Source organism: Symphalangus syndactylus, chromosome 13, assembly GCF_028878055.3.
Source record: "Symphalangus syndactylus isolate Jambi chromosome 13, NHGRI_mSymSyn1-v2.1_pri, whole genome shotgun sequence".
Lineage (NCBI taxonomy): Eukaryota > Metazoa > Chordata > Mammalia > Primates > Hylobatidae > Symphalangus > Symphalangus syndactylus.
The window spans coordinates 64,200,542-64,220,472 of record NC_072435.2 but is presented as its reverse complement, the minus strand read 5'-3'; the positions used below and the strand labels follow the sequence as shown (position 1 = coordinate 64,220,472).

The 19,931-nt window shown below is 39.0% G+C and overlaps 1 protein-coding gene across 14 annotated transcripts in view; it reads right to left on the bottom strand.

Moving 5' to 3' along the window:
• MDM2 (MDM2 proto-oncogene) overlaps positions 1 to 19,931 on the bottom strand; it is a 36,725-nt gene that overhangs the window by 15,809 nt on the left and 985 nt on the right. For 5 of the 14 annotated variants that reach the window (XM_063614208.1, XM_063614214.1, XM_055239784.2 and 2 more), the window contains 7 exons: positions 19,729 to 19,813; positions 15,163 to 15,237; positions 13,075 to 13,167; positions 11,854 to 11,987; positions 8,417 to 8,466; positions 4,214 to 4,281; positions 3,993 to 4,089 (listed from right to left, as the gene is read on the bottom strand). In XM_063614208.1, the coding sequence (XP_063470278.1) occupies positions 3,993 to 4,089; positions 4,214 to 4,281; positions 8,417 to 8,466; positions 11,854 to 11,987; positions 13,075 to 13,167; positions 15,163 to 15,237; positions 19,729 to 19,813 (602 nt within the window). Of the gene's footprint in view, positions 1 to 3,992; positions 4,090 to 4,213; positions 4,282 to 8,416; positions 8,467 to 8,782; positions 8,828 to 11,853; positions 11,988 to 13,074; positions 13,168 to 15,162; positions 15,238 to 19,728; positions 19,814 to 19,931 lie in introns of those variants that run through there. The other 9 variants (XM_055239785.2, XM_055239783.2, XM_063614215.1 and 6 more) reach the window with 6 other exon arrangements.

Sequence of the window (19,931 nt, the reverse complement as noted above, 5' to 3'; positions counted from 1 at the left end):
AATAAAATTAGTTCAAAAGTTAACACTGTTTTATTGAATCTGTCCAACTAAGAGTTACAGCAGAACACTATCTGTGTATTTATTTATTTGTTTGTTTATTTATTTTCTGAGAAAGGGTCTTGCTCTGTCGCCCAGGCTGGAGTACAGAGGTGCAATCTCGGCTCACTGCAACCTCTGCCTCATGGGCTCAAGCGATCCTCCTACCTCAACCTCAGCCTCCCGAGTAGCCAGTACCATAGGAATGCACCATCACACCTCACTAATTTTTGTATTTTTTGTATAGACAGGGTTTCACCATGTTGCCTAGGCTGAGAATACTATTTCTTAAAAGCTTTCTATTCTTCTTTCAGAACTTTATCTCCATACATCACAATTTAATCCATCTAATAAAGTTTTTATTAACCAAAAAATCTAGGAATTTTTTTCTGTCAAAACCAAACTTTAAAATATAAGAGCTCATGTTTTTTTTTCCGAAAAGAGCCAAGGTGTTTAATTTACTTATATGGTATTCTTAATGTTTCAATTTCTTCAGTACCCTACACTTTTTCTTTTGAGACAGAGTCACACTCGACCACCCAGGCTGGAGTGCAGTGGTACATTCTCGGCTCACTACAACCTCTGCCTCCCAGGTTCCAGTGATTCTTGTGACTTCAGCTTCCAAGTAGCTGGGATTAAAGGCGCACACCACCATGCCTGGATAATTTTTGTATTTTTGGTAGAGACAGGGTTTCACCATGTTGGCCACACTGGTCTCAAACTCCTGGCCTTAAGTGATCCCCCTGCCTCAGCCTCCCAAAGTGCTGGGATTACAAGTGTAAGCCACTAAGCCCGGCTCTTCAGTACCCTGTATTTTAAACAGAAATCAAAACCAGTAAAAATTTTCCATTTTATTTTAAATAATAAATTATCTCTGAATGGGTCAGAATGTTAGACAAATCTGTTAGACATAAATGAGAATCCTACCTTATACTAGACAGAAAAATGAATTCCAGGTGGATTAAAGGTCTAAATATAAAGAACAAAACCATTCAAGTACCTATAACAAAATATTCTTATAAAGCTGGGGTGGAGAAGTATTTCATAATACTGCAAAGCCCTCAATAAAAAGACTATCAAGATTAGACCATGTCAAGGTTTACATGACAAAATACCAAACAAAAGTTAAAAGGCAAAGGTAAATTCAAAGATAATATCTGCAACATATATAATAAAAATTACCCATAGTATACATATTATACAAAGCCCTACCAAATCAAGATAGACTGTATTTTTTTTTTTAAGGAAACAGGAAAAAGCAAGTCACAGAAGAAATACAAATGACTAATAAACATATGAAAAATCTTGAGTCATGTACTTGAGTAATAGAAAAACTCTTCTCTCCTAGGGATCAAAGAAATGCAAAGTGAAATAATATCATTTTTCATCCATGAGAATCACAAAAATTAAAATGAGATAGCATCAAAGATTTGAGAAAGGACTTTTTTTATTATTTTTTTGAGACAAAGTCTCACTCTTGTCCCCCAGGCTGGAGTATAATGGCACAATCTCGGCTCACTGCAACCTCCACCTCCCGGGTTCAAGCAATTCTCCTGCCTCAGCCTCCTGAATAGCTGGGACTACAGGCGTCTGCCACCATGCCCGGCTAATTTTTTGTATTTTTAGTAGAGATGGGGTTTCACCGTGTTAGCCAGGATGGTCTCGATCTCGTGACCTCATGATCCTCCCTCCTCGGCCTCCCAAGGTGCTGGGATTACAGGCGTGAGCCACTGCACCTGGCCGGGATTTTTATGTTTTATCTAGATCACGAGTTCCACGTGTGAGTTCTTAATCATGTTTGTATTTCCTATTTTTAAAAAGGTGATCTTGGCCAGGCTGCAATTATAAATAATGCTGTAATTAATACCTCTACATATAAATCTTTGAATTTTTTATTACATCCTTAGGATAGATTCCTAGAAATGGAGTTACTAGGATAATGTTAAGAACTCTAAGACTTTTTTTTTTTTTTTTTGAGATGGAGTCTCACTCTGTACCCCAGGCTGGAGTGCAGTGGTGCGATCTTGGTTCACTGCAACCTCCACCTCCCAGGTTCAAGCGATTCTCCTGCCTCACCCTCCCAAGTAGCTGGGATTACAGGCGCCTGCCACCACACCCGGCTAATTTTTGTATTTTTAATAGAGATGGGGTTTCACCATGTTGGCCAGGTTGGTCTCGAACTCCTAATCTCAAGAGATCCACCTGCTTCAGCCTTCCAAATCAGCTGGGATTACAGGTGTGAGCCACCGCACCAGGTCATCTAAGCTTTTTTATAATCCAAAAATTTTAATCAATTTTTACCAACTTTTACCAATTTACAGACCAACAGTTTATCAGTGCTAATACACAAGTTATTAGCACTGATGAGTAAGGATGAGTAAAAATTTTATTTTTACTAATTTGATAGACCAAAAGGACACCCTTTTGGCATTTTTTACTATCTGTAAAGCTAAAAATCACCAAAATTCACCCTCTCCCCGTATTTATTAGTCATTTGTATTTATTGTGAGAAATTTCTGTGAACTGTCTGCTCTTTTTGCTATTTGAAGTTTTAATGTTTCCCTTATTGATTTGGGAAGACTTTTTATGTAATACAAATAATAACAGTCAAATTTAAAGTGACTATCTTTCAAATATGTTGTATTCTATTTTTCATTTAACTTTTAAACTCATTTGAAATTCATTTTGGCATAAGGTACAGACGTAACTTCACCTTTTCCCCAAGTAACTACCATTTGTTCTAGTTCCACCTCTGCCCTAGACACCTCTGTCCTTCCTGTCTTCTGCCCGCATGTACAAGATACTGGTCTGGGTTCATTTACTCTGTTTCACTGGGGTTCATTTATTCTGTTTCACTGATCTGACATTCTCTTTCATCTGAATCATATGGTCTTAGTTACTGTGACTTCCTCAGGCAACAGTCTTCTCCTCTACTAACTGTTCTCAACTATTTTCTCTCTTTTTTTTTTTTAGACAGTCTCACTGTGTCGCCAGGCAGAATGCAGTGGTGTGATCTCGGCTCACTGTAAGCTCTGCCTCCCCGGTTCATGCCATTCTCCTGCCTCAGCCTCCCGAGTAGCTGGGACTACAGGCACCCGCCACCACGTCCAGCTAATTTTTTGTATTTTTAGTAGAGATGGGGTTTCACGGTGTTAGACAGGATGGTCTCAATCTCCTAACCTCGTGATCCACCCGCCTCGGCCTCCCGAAGTGCTGGGATTACAGGCATGAGCCACTGCGCCCGGCCCTTATCTCTTCTTTTCTAAAACGCTATTTACTTTCTGTTTTAAAACTCATAGGTATGTACTACCATTTATTAAAAACAACAATTTAAAAATTTAACTGTTAAGGTGACTAAGAATAATGGTGAAAATAGAGTTTATATGCCTGCCTCCTATTATCTTTTTTTTTTTAGATGAAGTCTCACACGGTTACCCAGGCTGGAGTGCAGTGGCATGATTTTGGCTCACTGTAACTTCCACCTCCCGGGTTGAAGTGATTCTCCTTCCTCAACCTCCTGAGTAGCTGGATTACAAGTGCACGCCACCAGGACCAGCTACTTTTTGTATTTTTTTTAGTAGAGATGGGGTTTCACCACGTTGGTCAGGCTGGTCTCAAACTCCTGACCTCGTGATCCGCCAGCCTCGGCCTCCCAAAGTGCTGGGATTACAGGCGTGAGCCACTACACTCCAGCCACCTCCTACTATCTTAACAGAGTTGGCTAACTGTAAACTCCAGTGGGGCACAGTAAACTGTGCCTGCTGTAGTCAGCCAGAAAAATATTGCTAAATAAGCAATTTGTAAATCAAATAAAATCAAGAATGAAAAAAACTCAGAGGTTAATTCATCTCAACCAAAAAAAGGGAACAATTTAATTAAGTCTAAAAGCACTAATTTCATTAGAGAAAGAATATCAAAAAGCTGTGTGAATGAGTCAAATAAATATTCATATATACCTGTCTCACTAATTGCTCTCCTTCTAGATGAGGTAGATGGTCTAGAAACCAAATGTGAAGACGAAGGTTTCTCCTCCTGAAGCTCTTGCACAAGGTCCTAAGCATTTAGGAAAAAAATAAAATACAACAAACTTAACATAACCAGTAAGCTAACTTGTTGTAAATAACCTTTCCAATTTGCAAATAATATCACATTAGAATGAGAAATTTACTTAGATTACCTTTTGATCACTCCCACCTTCAAGGTGACACCTGTTCTCACTCACAGATGTACCTGAGTCTGATGATTCTGAGAGAAAAGAAAAAGAATCAGAAACTTGGTTGGGGGTGGGGGGGCGCTATTTAGTAGATATGCTATCAGTCTAACACAAGCCCTTATGCAATTTAACCTTTCAATAAACATTAAACATGTATTTTCCAGGTGGCACCCTCATACTAAATGTTGCAGATGTAAATAAAATAATTCAACTTTAATGTAGAAGAGTAAAGTATAATCAAGACATTAAAAGACTGTTAGATAAATTAGCAGCGAGACAGGACAGTCATTATTTTGGTAGGGACAGGGAGTGTCTGAGAAACAAAGAATCAGGAAATATTTTGTAGGACAATGTGAAAATAGGGCTAGGAAAGGCCATTCCAGACCAAGAAAACGCCACGTAAAAAAGTATCCAAAAGCAAACTAACAGTTTCTGTTGCAGGACACCACAAGCAGTTCATTATTACTGGAATGTAGGCAGGTTCAGATTGTAAAGGATCCTGTGTGTCTAGCCAAAGCAGGACTCACGCTGTCATTCCCTTATCACTGCATTCTTCCCAGCAGATACTTCAGAATCTTCCCTAATGCGATGTTGCAGCCACTCACCATTAAAAAGGATTTCAGTCCAAGAAATAAAACTGATTTCTAGCTCACAGAAAATATTACATCCAGAGAGCAATAATGAACCCCTAAATGGTAATTTTAAGCCGAAGAGTGACAAATCACTCTGGCAAAACATAAAAAGGGCAGAGGCAGGAAATCCAGTATTAGACAATGGCAATAATACAAACTAAAAACTATTAAAGCCTAAACTAAGGCATGGAAGACAAATTCCAGAGAAATTAAATAGGTAAAAACCAACAAGACCTGGTATTTGATATAGAAGGCAAGGAAGAAAGGAGTTACGATGATTCCAAGATTCTACCTTGGGTGAATAAATGAGTGGTGCCATTCACTAAAAGAGAAACTTCAGAAAGATAAACAGATTGGAAGGGAAGATAACAAACTGAGTTATTCAGGCATATAGGTTTCATTTGTAGTTGGATATACAGACTTTGAGCTCAAAAGTCAAAGTTTCAGATTTGGGATATATAGACAATCATCATCAAATACCTTTTACTACCCTCTTGGAAACATTTTCATCTTAACAGTGAACTCATGCCTGGACATTAACATTTTGAAATTATGCATTACCATAGATTAATTTTCTCTTAGGCATTACACTAATTTTCTTAAGTTGTACATAATAGGTTATATTGTCCAGGAATTTTGGATTAATATAAGCAGATGCTACAGAAAAGATGTAATAAAAAGGAAGCCTTAGGCCGGGTGGGTGCAGTGGCTCACACCTGTAATCCCAGGACTTTGGGAGGCCAAGGTGGGAGGATCACCAGAGGTCAGAAGTTTGAGACTAGCCTGGTCAACATGGTGAAACCCTTTCTCTACTAAAAATAGAAAAATTAACTGAACGTGGTGGCAGGCGCCTGTAATCCCACCTACTCGGGAGGCTGAGGAAGGAGAATCACTTAAACCTGGGAAGCGGAGGTTGCAGTGATCCGAGATCATGCCACTGCACTCTAGCCTGGGTGACACAGTGAGACTCCATCTCAAAAAAAAAAAAAAAAAAAAAGTGACAAAGTTGAGAACATGGAATAGGAGTTCTGAAGTTAATTCTACTGATATCTAAACCAAACTCAGACTGCAAATAATTTGTAAGTTTCCATCTCAATAATACAATTTTTCTAGTAATGTGCCAAAGTTTATTTAAACAAATGAAGGAATGAATACATCAGGGATATACTTCAGAAAACTCAAAATACTACTACAAATACTACAATTGTATATTTAGCTATCACACAATTTCTTAAAGAGCTTTAAAACAATAAAATGCCAAATCATCAGCCTAATAACTACTTTTATTTTGGGATAAAATGGAGATACTTTTCTGGGCTTTAAATCCTAACTTTCAAAGAATAAGTATTCAATTCAACACATTTATTAAATACCATATTAATAAAACACTATACTGTGTGATGCAGAATGCAAACCTGAATAGGACATAGGTAACAAAAATATAAACAAGTATAACAGCCAGACGCAGTGGCTCACGCCTGTAACCCCTACACTTTGGGAGGCCGAGGCGAGAATATCTCTTGAGCTCAGGTCAAGACTAGCCTGGGAAACATAGCGACACTGTCTCTACCAAACATACAGAAAAATTAGCCAGGCGTGGTGGAGCACATCTGTAGTCCCAGCAACTTGGGAGGCTGAGGGGGAGGATCATTTGAGCCCTGCAGGTGGAGGTTGCAGTGAGCCAAGATCACCACTGCACTTCAAGCAGGGTGAGACAGAGTGAGAGCCCATCCCAAAAACAAACAAAAAAACCCACCAGTATAACAAAGCAATTTTACAATAAAATCTGAATATGGAATAGAGGAAGTACAAGGGAGTTGTCAATTCATTCTAGGAACTAAACAAGCTCCTGAGAGGTGTTTTGTTTTGTTTTTTTTTTATTTTTTTATTTTTTTTTATTTTTTGAGACAGAGTCTTGCTCTGTCACCCAGGCTGGAGTGCAGTGGCGCGATCTCGGCTCACTGCAAGCTCCGCCTCCCGGGTTCACGCCATTCTCCTGCCTCAGCCTCTCCGAGTAGCTGGGACTACAGGCGCCCGCCACCACGCCCGGCTAATTTTTTGTATTTTTGGTAGAGACGGGGTTTCACCGTGGTCTCGATCTCCTGACCTCGTGATCCACCCGCCTCGGCCTCCCAAAGTGCTGGGATTACAAGCGTGAGCCACCGCGCCCGGCCTGTTTTTTTTTTTTTGTCTTTTTTAAGAGATAAGGTCTTGCTCTGTCACCCGGACTGGATGGCATGATCACAGTTCACTACATTCCTGACCTCCCAAGCTCAAAAAATCCTCCTGCCTCAGCCTCCTGAGTAGCTAGGACTACAGGCATGCACCACTATACCAAGCTGATTTTTGTAGTTTTTGCAGAGGTAGGATTTTGCCATGCTGCCCAGACTGGTCTTGAACTCCTAGGCTCAAGTGATCCTCCTGCCTTAGCCTCCTAAAGCGCCGGAATTATAGGCATGAGCCATCACACCTGGCCTAACAGCATTTCTTAACTGTAGTTCGAAGATGGGCTTTAGGAAGGGTGTAGTGTATTAGAGACAGCTCTAACCAGCACTCAAAAGCAAACTGTGGGACCGGGTGCAGTGGCTCACACCTGTAATCCCAGCACTTTGGAAGGCTGAGGCAGGCAGATCACGAGGTCAGGAGTTCGAGACCAGCCTGGCCAATATGCTGAAACCCCGTCTCTACTAAAAGTACAAAAATTAGCTGGGCATGGTGGCATATGCCTGTAGTTCCAGCTACTCAGGAGGCTGAGGCAGAAGAATTGCTTGAACCTGGGAGGCAGAGGTTGCAGTGAGCTGAGATCGTGCCACTGCACTCCATCCAGCCTGGGTGACAGAGCAAGATTCCTTCTAAAAAAAAAAAAAAAAGCAAACTGTGTACATCTCTTCCCAACTCCATGTTTTTAGACTTCAAATGAGAGTATTATACTATGGAAGTCAGCAAGCACATAAATCAGGGCTTTTCTCATGGAAAGTACGTTGTAAAACACTTATTGACTTATCCATGTATATATACATGTGCATCTTTCTGGAACAAGAACCCAATGCTTTTATCAGCTTATTAAAGAGATGTGACCCAAAAATAACCAGTTAAGAAACGGAAGTAGGAACATAAAATTCCACTTCCACAAATTGGTAAACAAAATTTTGTCTGTAACCAAAGAAAAAGACCCATCCTTCATCCTTACACATGGTCCTACCTAGGTAACAATATTATTTCCCAAAGCCTTTCAATACATTTTCAAGGTAGATCACTCCTAAACAGGAGCTTTTGAAATTATAGACCTTTCAAAACAAATCCTAACTCTGATATCCCAAGTCTGAAATTGATGTAACAGGATATTTAACTTTACATTAGAACCTCAGTATAATGTAGTTTTAGTTCATATGTACTAATAAATTTATCATACTTTTATTACAATATTAAAACAACTTTTAAAGAGAATCACAATTATAAAACATATGCACATAAACAAAAATGTCTTTAAAATGTTTTTATGGTTATTTTTCCATGATGCACAAAATTAACTTACCCTGCTGATTGACTACTACCAAGTTTCTGTAGATCATCGTATATATTTTCCTTGTAGACAGAAAAAACGAGACGTACATTTTAAAATAAAAATTTGTATTAAGCTGGATTTAACCAGACTTTTACATACATACTTAGTATGAACTACTGCACACATTCAAAACCAAATTTATCATTGGCAAGCTTATAGGCACTTAAAGGCACAATAATTAGTAGCACAATGATTACGTACAGCTACTTTTAATAATTACTAAAGTTTCTCTAGCTGAAAGATTTCACACTGCCAATTCCTGAAATGTGCTTTGTTTGGACTTTACCAGAAGACCCCAAAAAAATGAGTATGCAAGCAGGAAGAGGTTGAACATACTTATTTTCAAACAGGAATGTTTTTAGCTCTGTGCTTAGCAGCAAACTGCCAAAAAAAAGCGTTGAGTTATGCAAAATCCATTAAATACAAACTGCCAAAAAAAGTATTGAGTTACGCAAAATCCATTAAATACGAATTTGATTATAATTTTGACTTTCATCAAGCTTCAGCTTCCTTTCTTGATCTTAAAACTTATTAACAGAAGCCGGGCGTGGTGGCTCACAGACACCTGTAATCCCAGTACTTCGGAAGGCCAAGTCGGGCGGATCACCCGAGGCCTGGAGTTCAAGACCAGCCTGACCAACATGGAGAAACCCCATCTCTACTAAAAATACAAAATTAGCTGGGCATGGTGGCGCATGCCTGTAATCCCAGCTACTCAGGAGACTGAGGCGGGAGAATCACTTAAACCCGGGAGGCGGAGGTTGCGGTGAGCCAAGATCGTGCCATTGCACTCCAGCCTGGACAACAAGAGCAAAACTCCAACTCAGGGAAGAAAAAACAAAAACTTATTAACAGATAAAGCAGTACTCATTCATTCAATAAATACAGACTGAAAACCTACCATGTACCAGTCACTGGTACTATGTACCAGACACGGGAGAAAACAAAGAATGAAACAGAAACGTATATGCCCTGATGAAGTTTATATCCTAACAGGAGGATAATTCATTTACCCCAGTATTCGTTGATGTCACAATGGATTTTTCCTTTTGTTTTTAAACTAAGGATTTAAGAGAATGTTTGTCACAGAATATTGTTCCTCACTCAATATTAAGAGGAAATATGAATCCCAGCTATCTTTTTTCACCCTTGGGAACAAGGATACAGCAACCTAAATCCACAATATTTTTAATTCATATCCTTTTCAAATCAGTAAGTTCTCCTATTTCTTATCTCTCAACATTTAGAATTCAAGTCCAGGGAAATCATACTTGCAAACATTATCCGAAGATTCAATATTCAGACCAGGCACAGTGGCTCACGTCTGTAATCCCAGCACTTTGGGAGGCCAAGGCAGGCAGATCACTTGAAGTCAGGAGTTCAAGACCAGCCTGGCCAACATGGCAAAACCCCATCTCTACTAAAAATACAAAAAATTAGCTAGTCATAGTAGTGTGCTCCTGTAATCCCAGCTACTCAGGAGGCTGAAGCAAGAGAATCGCTTGAACCCAGGAGGCAGAGGTTGCAGCCTGGGCAACAGAGCAAGACTTCATCTCGAAAAAAAAAAAAAAAAAAAAAAATAGAAGATTCAATATTCAATAGGTAAAGAAATCACCAATATACCAATATAGTTATTTTTTAAATTTATAAAATTAAACCATATATACCAAGGCCACGTATAAAATGACAACATATATGGATATTAAACAGAAGTGATTCATCAATAAAAAATGATAATTATAGATATATTTATAATATATATTATATATAATTATACCATATGTATATTATAATATATAATATACAAATTATAAATTAAGAAGCTAGATGAAATTAAATATAGTACTATATTCATAACTAGGTTAAAACACACAGTTGCACATAATACACAAATGACTGGTAAAAATACCTTTTGTTAACAAACTATAGTCCTTTTTTTCTCTACTTTTCTTAGTTTTCTGTCATCTCCTAATGTTCAATAATAATATATACTATGTTTACAATAATGAGGTTGTTTTAAAGTTATAAAATCCCCTGCTCAGCTGAGGAAGTTATCTTTTTTAATAAAATAAAATCCCATTTAATTATCATCTTTTCAGCTATTCTATTGAGCATTAAATACTAGCAGAAGCTAGTTAATTGTTTCAGGTGAACGTATTCATTCCATTTATTAATGTAATGAATGCTAAGGCTCAACACAGATTGCCTGTGCTAAACCAAATGTGACAAAGAATTCCAAATGTAGGCCAGGTGTGGTGGCTCACACCTGTAATCCCAGCACTTTGGGAGGCCACGGTGGGTGGATTACCCAAGGTTAGGAGCTCAAGACCAGCCTGGTGAACATCGCAAAACCCTGTCTCTACCAAAAATACAAAAATTAGACAGGCGTGGCAGCGGGCACCTGTAATCCCAGCTACTCGGGAAGCCGAGGCAGGAGAATCACTTGAACCCAGAAGACGGAGGTTGCAGTGAGCCAAGATCACGCCACTGCACTCCAGCCTGGGCCATAGAGCAAGACTCCCTCTCAAAACAAACAAAAAAAAGAATAATTTTAGAAAAATATATATAAAAAATTATTTTTTTCAGATGCAGTTTTGCTCATTGCCCAGGCTAGAGTGCAATGGCACGATCTCAGCTCCCCGCAACCACAACCTCCACCTACCTGGTTCAAGTGATTCTCCTGCCTCAGCCTCCTGAGTAGCTGGAATTACAGGCATGCACCACCATACCCAGCTAATTTTGTATTTTTAGTAGAGACGGGGTTTCTCCATGTTGGTCAGGCTGGTCTCCAACTCCCAACCTCAGGTGATCCACCAGCCTCTGCCTCTCAAAGTGCTGGGATTGCAGGTGTGAGCCACCGTGCCAGGCCTATTTCTAGAAATACTACCTGGGTTAAATTCTGCTGGTTAAGTGCCATAATGATAGGTGACAATGAAAATGATCTCCAAAATAACTAAGGCTCAAATTTAAGCCTTTACTACTTGGTGGTATACTGTTTCTGGAAGTGACTGGAATAAAAAGTTATAATATAATAGCTACAGCTAATACTTGAATGCTTTGTATGTGCCAAAAACTATGCTTTTTTTATACAATGTCTCTCTTCAAAAGCTTTAACCTCCACATGAAGTATTTAATTATCCCTATTTTATAAATGGGGAAAAAGGTTTAAAAAGGTTAATTTACCTAGTCACAAAACTAGTAAATGACTGGGCTAGGTTTCAAACACTGGTTTATAAGATGCCAGAGCTCAGGTTCTCAAATAATATGCCACAGAGCTAAAAAATTAAGTTTCAGCATGTCTTTAATATGTTTTAACAGTTTTTCTCTGACAAAAGTGAATGAGGGTAGAGGTGAACTGAAATGTTAGCCCAAATGGCTTTTTACAATGGACGAAACTGAAGAATTACCTGTGCTCTTTCACAGAGAAGCTTGGCACGCCAAACAAATCTCCTAGAAGATCATTTGAACAATATACAATATGTTGTTGCTTCTCATCATATAATCGTTTAGTCATAATATACTGGCCAAGATAAAAAAGAACCTGAAATAGAAATATGATTTCTGAGCATTAAAGAAAACTAAATGTTGGTTTTAAATACATTTAATAATATCCTATTTATCTGAATAGGGGTAAACAACCAGGAACCATATCCACAACTATGTAGAACAACCACCATTTTGTACTTAGAAGCTACTTTTGGCTGGGCGCAGGGGCTCACACCTGTAATCCCAGCACTTCAGGAGGCCGAAGCGGATGGATCACGAGGTTAGGAGATAAAGACCATCCTGGTCCCATCTCTACTAAAAATACAAAAATTAGCCAGGCATGGTGGCAGACACCTGTAATCCCAGTTATTAGGGAGGCTGAGGCAGGAGAATTGCTTGAACCCGGGAGGTGGAGGCTGCAGTGAGCCGAGATTGCGCCACTGCACTCCAGCCTAAGCAACAGAGTGAGACTTCATCTCAAAAAAAAAAAAAAAAAAAAAAAAAAAGCGACTTTTAAGCCTTTTCCATTTAATTTGACGGAAGCAGAACTGCTGCTCTATTTACTTAAGTAAACCTTAAAATGTGAGGTTTTTTTCCTTGTAGACTTTAACTCTGCCCAGATACCTAGATACTAACATATTAGGAAGGGAAAAGGCAGCAAAATAAAAAACTGATAGCCATAAAAAGTTGCAGAAACAAAAATCAACTAAAATATGGCAGTGGTCTGGAGCCACTTAGTAAATAGTCACAAACACTATAAACCTCAATAGCCTCTGAGGTCACCAGAGGAGGAAGACAGAAAAACAATCAATCAATGACAGCTACAAAACAGTTTGAGAGAATTCTGAGAATGAAATAAACCCTCTAAGGTATCAATTTACTCCATATTATGATAAATAATCAAAATAATGACTTTGAACCATTAATAAAAGTTAAATTATATTCCCTGTGCTGCATTAAGACAAGAAGTTGGCAATACATTTTTAAGATATCTAGATATAAACCTATTAACAACTACCTAAATACATATGGCATTTTACAGTTTACAATGTACTTTTATAAGTATTATCTCATTCTGATATTTCATAGGATTATCACTGTATTAGAAATGAAGAAACTGCATTGGGCACAGTGGCTCACACCTGTAAATCTAGCACTTTAGGAGGCCGAGGTAAGCAGATCCCTTGAGCCCAGGAGTTCCAGACCAGCCTGGGCAACATAGTGAAACTCCATCTCTACAAAAAAATACAAAAATTAGCCAGGCATGGTGCTACAAGCCTGTAGTCCTAGCTACTGCAGACACTGAGGTGAGAGGATCACCTGAGCCCACGAGGTCCAGGCTGTAGTGAGCAGTGATCATGCCACTGCACTCTAGCCTGGGCAAGAGAGTGAGAAACTGTCACCAAAAAAAAAAAAAAAAAAAAAAAAGAAGAAGAAACTGGCCCCAGCTCTTCTGACTCTTAATCCAACGCTCTTTTTACTACCCAAACTAGCTTTCACTACCTTCCTGTGTGCCCCAGAACAAAGATCCTATAACTGAGAACTACATCAGACAATACATACACTACTGTTACATAGTTTAGCATAAGCATTCTAAGTCTTTATGATGGCCCTGGCCAATTTTCACATTTCTATTTATTGCTAAATCCATACTTTTTTGTTTCCTTAACTGATCATACAATGATAATAAGGTCAATCCCAAATTAGCCCTAAAAATACCATTTAACCTGGCCCTTTCCTACAAACACTGTCTTTGGATTTAACTAGCTAAGCAGGCATCGGCCTTAAAGGAATATTCTTATGTGACTGTGCATTGGACAGATTGCTGTCCAGCAGTGGGAAAGGAAAAAGGAAGAGAACTTAGATTTATTCTACCAAACATCCTTTAAGGAAGTTTCTAAAAGTATAGCTGGAGAGGAAAAAGAAAAATGGAAGCTCTTCCTGCCCCACTATACTGTTAGAAGAAAGAAACTTAAATGTTTTAAGTAATCTGAGTCCCATAAACTAAGTGGAAGAGACAGAGAACAGGCATATTTCAATCACACTGAAATTTTGCCTAAGGTGGCTCAATCTCTCACTGAAAATCATGCTTTTGTGCACAAATTTAAAGGTGGGGAATGCACTAAAATGCTAGATCCATTACATAGAATATATGGTCATGAATCAGCTCACCTCTATCCCAGAAAGATCAGTATACTGTACTCATGTATCTCTAGTGCAGAAGTTCTTAACCTGGGATCCAGGGATGCCCAAGAAGTCCTTGGATAGAATTCAGGGGGTCCATTAATTTAGATGGGAAAAAAAAATTCTATCTTTATTTTCACAAACTTCCAACTAGAATTTAGCTTTTCCTTCAATTATAAATGTAGGCAACAAATCACAACAGTATTAATACCTGTGATTTCATCACCAACAAAAATCAGGTGTTTTCCTATCATACTGGGCTTATGGCAAACATTTCAAAATATGACTTATATTCCTCACTATATCAAAATTATATTTATTGGCCAGGCATGGTGGCTCATGCCTATAATCCCAGCATTTTGGGAGGCCAAGGCAAGTGGATCACCTGAGACTAGGAGTTCAAGACCAGCCTGGCCAACATGGAGAAACCCCGTCTCTACTAAAAAGACAAAAAATTAGCCAGGTGTGGTGGCAGGCGCCTATAATCCCAGCTACTTGGGAGGGTGAGGCAGAAGAAGGGCTTGAATCTAGGAGGCAGAGGTTGCAGTGAGCCGAGATCGTGCCACTGCACTCCAGCTTGGGTGACAGAGCGAGACTCTGTCTCGAAAAACAAAAAAACACTCTATTTATTATATCTGCTTCTAAATCTTAGTATTTATTGTGTTAATAATAAAAGCACACATATCACAAACTAGTTTACTATTTTGGTAACCGTATTTTAGCATGTTTCCTCTGTAATTCTATACATTTTATTTCATACATTTAAAAACATGATTCTGAAAAGCAGTCTACCAAAGGGTTCACAGCATAAAATGGTCAAGCACCCCTACAGGGCTTCCATTTATCTGAGTTCCTAGCTGAGAAATGAAACTCAAGTATAATTAGAATTTTCAGCTTTAAAATATAGTCCAAATGACCACAAAATTAAATGTTGCTGCTTAATGAAAAATCCTTCTATATGGCCAATTTCTCCCCATGGTCTTGAAAACTTTAAGTATGGCTATATGTAACTAGTAAGATACTACTTGTCTCTTGATTCAGCTTACCTCTTTCATAGTATAAGTGTCTTTTTGTGCACCAACAGACTTTAATAACTTCAAAAGCAATGGCTTTGGTCTAACCTATGAAGAGAAAAGAACTGCTATTATACTTCCAAAATTATCCCAGAATTATAGGCCCTGCAGCAAACATATCCATCAAGTTCAATAAAGGGGATTTGGAAAAAATGCTGGGAAGGATCTAATTATTACGCAAGTATCATGGAATCATCAAGTATCAGTTGTGATCACAGATAGTATCCAATCCAAAACAGCAAAGATTACTTTTTCCTTCAGCTATTTATATTACCTGCTTACTGCCTTACAAACAACCATAAATTACTGAGATCCAATGAGCTTACTGTACTGATCCACTGAGCTTATTGCAAGCTAACTTAGAGAATCAAAGAGAAGTGAATAAATCTTTAGAGTGGGTCCTGTTATCAATCTTCTCTTTCTAAAGATTAGGTTTCTGAAAGCTAGAGACCCTAACTAACTAACCCAAGTTGACAAGGGTAATTAAGAACAACCCAGGTCCCTCAACTACAACTCAGCATTTTCTTCCTACTATATCATGCTGCCTCTTAGTTAGTCTACATTTCAAATATCTACTTGACAAACATTTACTGAGCTTCTACTATGCACTGGACAGTGGTAGGTACTGCAAAAAAAATTACAAATAAGACATATGACCTGGGCCGGGCGCGGTGGCTCACGCTTGTAATCCCAGCACTTTGGGAGGCCAAGGCGGGCAGATCACAAGGTCAGGAGATCGAGACCACGGTGAAACCCCGTCTCTACTAAAAATACAAAAAATTAGCCGGGCGTGGTGGCGGGCACCTGTAGTCCCAGCTACTCGGAGAGGCTGAGGCAGGAGAATGGTGTGAACCCGGGAGGCGGAGCTAGCAGTGAGCCGAGATTGCGCCACTGCACTCCAGCCTGGGCGACAGAGCGAGACTCCGTCTCAAAAAAAAAAAAAAGACATATGACCTGTATTCAAGGAGACTGCCAACTAGACTAGGGGTCAATTTTTTTCTGTAAAGAGCCAGACTGTAAGTATTTTAAGCTTTTCATACAAATGGTTCTATCCAAGTAAAAAGCATAGCTACTATGTAAACCAACGGGCATGGTTGCATTCCAGTAAAATTTTCTTTACAGAAAGAAAGGAAGCTGGCTGGGCGAGGTGGCTCATGCCTATAACCCCAGCACTTTGGGAGACAGTGCTAGAGGTTTGCTTGAGGCTAGGTGTTCAAGACCAGCCTGGGCCACACTGAGAGACTCCACCTCTACAAAAAAATTTAAAAACAAACAAAAACAGGTAACAGGCCAAAGTTGGCTGACAGGCTGACATTTGCCTGCCCCTTATCTAGAGGTTTTACAAATGGTATTGAGAAAATAATTGCCATGGGGGAGGGGAATGTAATATACTTATGCACTCCCTTCCTTTTGGTTTATCAAAATCTGCAAAACTCAAGTATCTTTACAACTTGCCACTACCACACAAACTGGTACCTCTGCACCTCTCTTCGATATGCCCTGGTCCTGTGTCTAACTTTAAAATCTGACAGCACCCCCATTGGGGATGCCTTAAAAACAGATTTTTAAAAATTGCCTATTTCCAGCTAATCAATAAAACGAATATTATTTAACAATTGAAAAATTTTAAATATAGAATTGAATTATTAATTTTTCTGATCACTTTTTTTTTTAACTGTGCTTACATATGTACTTTACTTTCAGGCTCAAGAATGAACTCTCTCAAAAAAGATTTTAAAATAACCTTTTTCTCCTGAATTTTTATTATATGCTATATTAGCTTCAAATTAGATAAAATAATTTGAAGTAAAAATCTGCAATGGAAGCCAGGTGCAGTGGCTCAGGTCTGTAATCCCAGCACTTTGGGAGGCCCAGGCAGGCAGATCACCTGAGGTCAGGAGTTTGAGACCAGCCTGACCAACACAGCGAAACTCTGTCTCTATTAAATATACAAAAATTACCCACGTGTGGGCCGGGCGCAGTGGCTCACGCCTTTAATCCCAGCACTTTGGGAGGCCAAGACAGGCAGATCACGAGGTCAGAAGTTCAAGACCAGCCTGGACAACATGGTGAAACCCTATCTCTACTAAAAATACAAAAATTATCCGAGTGTGGAGGTGGATGCCTGTAATCCCAGCTACTCGGGAGGCTGCGGCAGAATTGCTTGAACCCAGGAGGCGGAGGTTGCAGTGAGCCGAGATCACGCCACTGCACTCCAGCCTGGGCAACAGACCAAGACTCAGTCTCAAAAAAAAAAAAAAAAAAAAAATCTGTAATGGAAAGCCATCAGTATATTAGTGACTTAAAAGACATGAATTAATGAGAAAACAGCTATAAAAGATAATAGCATTTGTAATCTTACATTGAAGAACAAGAAGATAAATTACAGGTGAAGATCTAAATATTTAAAAAATTTAAATCTGGAAGAAAATATAGGAATATATTTGCAAGATCTTGGGACAGGAGAGTTCTTCCAAAGCATGATATGAAATTCAAAGGCCAACAAATTTTACTTCATAGAATTGTTCTCAATGGGGAAAAGACAACATAAAATTAAATGCTACATTAGTAAACAACAAAAGTTAAATATACTTGAAACACATAGAGCTACTCCAATTACTAAGAAAAATTTTAAAAAACTAAAAGGAAAATGGACAGATAAGACCAGGCAAATCCCAGAAGAAATAAATGACTTAACAAAATGGAGGCCTGGTGCAGTGATTCACGCCTGTCATCCCAGCACTTTGGGAGGCCGAGGCAGGCGGATCACCTGAAGTTGGGAGTTCAAGACCAGCCTGACCAACATGGAAAAACCCCATCTCTACTAAAAATACAAAATTAGCTGAGCGTGGTGGCGCGTGCCTTAATCCCAGCTACTCCAGATGCTGAGGCAGGAGAATCGCATGAACCCAGGAGGCAGAGGTTGCAGTGAGCCGAGATCTCGCCATTGCACTCCAGCCTGGGCAACTAGAGTGAAACTCTGTCAAAAAAAAAAAGGAAAGGTGCCCAGCCTCATCAAGAAACTAGAGAAAAATGAATTTAAACAACGGCACAGTACCTTTTATCAAAAAAATAGTAATAATAATAAAAGAGGCCGGGCACAGTGACTTACACCTGTAATCCCAGCACTTTGGGAGGCCGAGGCAGGCGGATCACGAGGTCAGGGGATCTAGACCATCCTGGCTAACATGGTGAAACCCCGTCTCTACTAAAAATACAAAAAATTAGCCAGGTGTGGTGGCAGGCGCCTGTAGTCCCAGCTACTCGGGAGGCTGAGGCAGGGGAATGGCGTGAACCCAGGGGACAGAGCTTGCAGTGAGCCGAGATTGCACCACTGCACTCCAGCCTGGGAGTCAGAACAAGACTCCGCTTCAAAAAATAATAATAATTAAAGATTGGTAATATTCAGTATCGGCAGGAGTGAAACTGTTAGAGCCTTTTGGTGAGCAAGTTACCAGTAGCAATCAAATATGAGTAAAATTGAGAACTCAGGAGTTCTAATTCTATAAAATCTTTTTCTTTTTTTTTTTGATGGAGTTTCGCTTTATTGCCCAGGCTGGAGTGAAATGGCACAATCTTGGCTCACCACAACCTCTGCCTCCCGGGTTCAAGCGATTCTCCTGCCTCAGCCTCTTCAGCAGCTGGGATTATAGGCGCGCACCACCATGCCCAACTAATTTTTGTATTTTTAGTAGAGACAGGGTTTCACCATGTTGGCCAGGCTAGTCTCGAACTCCTCATCTCAGGTGATCGGCCTGCCTTGGCCTCCCAAAGTGAAGGGATTACAGGGGTGAGCCACTGCGCCCAGCCTATAATTCTATAAAATCTTTCTTACAGAAATAGTCACACGGGATGCATATACAAAGCAGCACTATCTGTAATACTCAAAAACAGGAGGCAATTTTTAAAAAGCTATCAGTAAAGGCATAAATAACTTTTAAAATGGTATACTCATGCTGTGGAATACTATGCAGCCATTAAAAAGAATTCTGTAGACTTTATTGACAAGGATGCAAGTCACAGAACTATAGTTTCATCTTGTTAGTACAACAAGTAAGACAGTAACATAGATTTAAATTCAAATGTAAATATATGTGGGTATGCACACAAAAAATCTAAAAGGAAACATGGAGCAAAAAGACTGGAATTTTCAGGTTTTACTTTAAAATTTCTCTAATGACAAAAATCTTTAAAACAAGCACGAATAATTTTTGTGACTTTTAGAAACCATTTTTAAAAATTAAATACCGGGAGGTCAAAAAGGAAAAAAAATCAGTCACGTAACAAACATAACTTCAACCACGCTTAACAATGTAATAGAACTAATTTTTAAAGCAAATGTGGCAAATGGCTAAGAAAATACTGACCAGTTCTTAACAGTTTTTAACTCCACGCAGTTACGCCAGAGGTAGCACACTTTAAGCTATGCACATACAATTTCATTTACAGAGCCATGCTACAATTGAGGTATATGAAATTTAGTTTATCACTTCATAAAATAAATTATTCTTAAAAGTTACACGAGACAAAAATACTAACCAGGGTCTCTTGTTCCGAAGCTGGAATCTGTGAGGTGGTTACAGCACCATCAGTAGGTACAGACATGTTGGTATTGCACATTTGCCTACAAGAAGGAAAAAAAAGACACGATGAAAACTGGAAATCAAGAAACATCTGTGGAAAATACATCATATATAAAGAACATAAACAACAGTTAAAACTAAAGCTACAAGCAAGTCGGT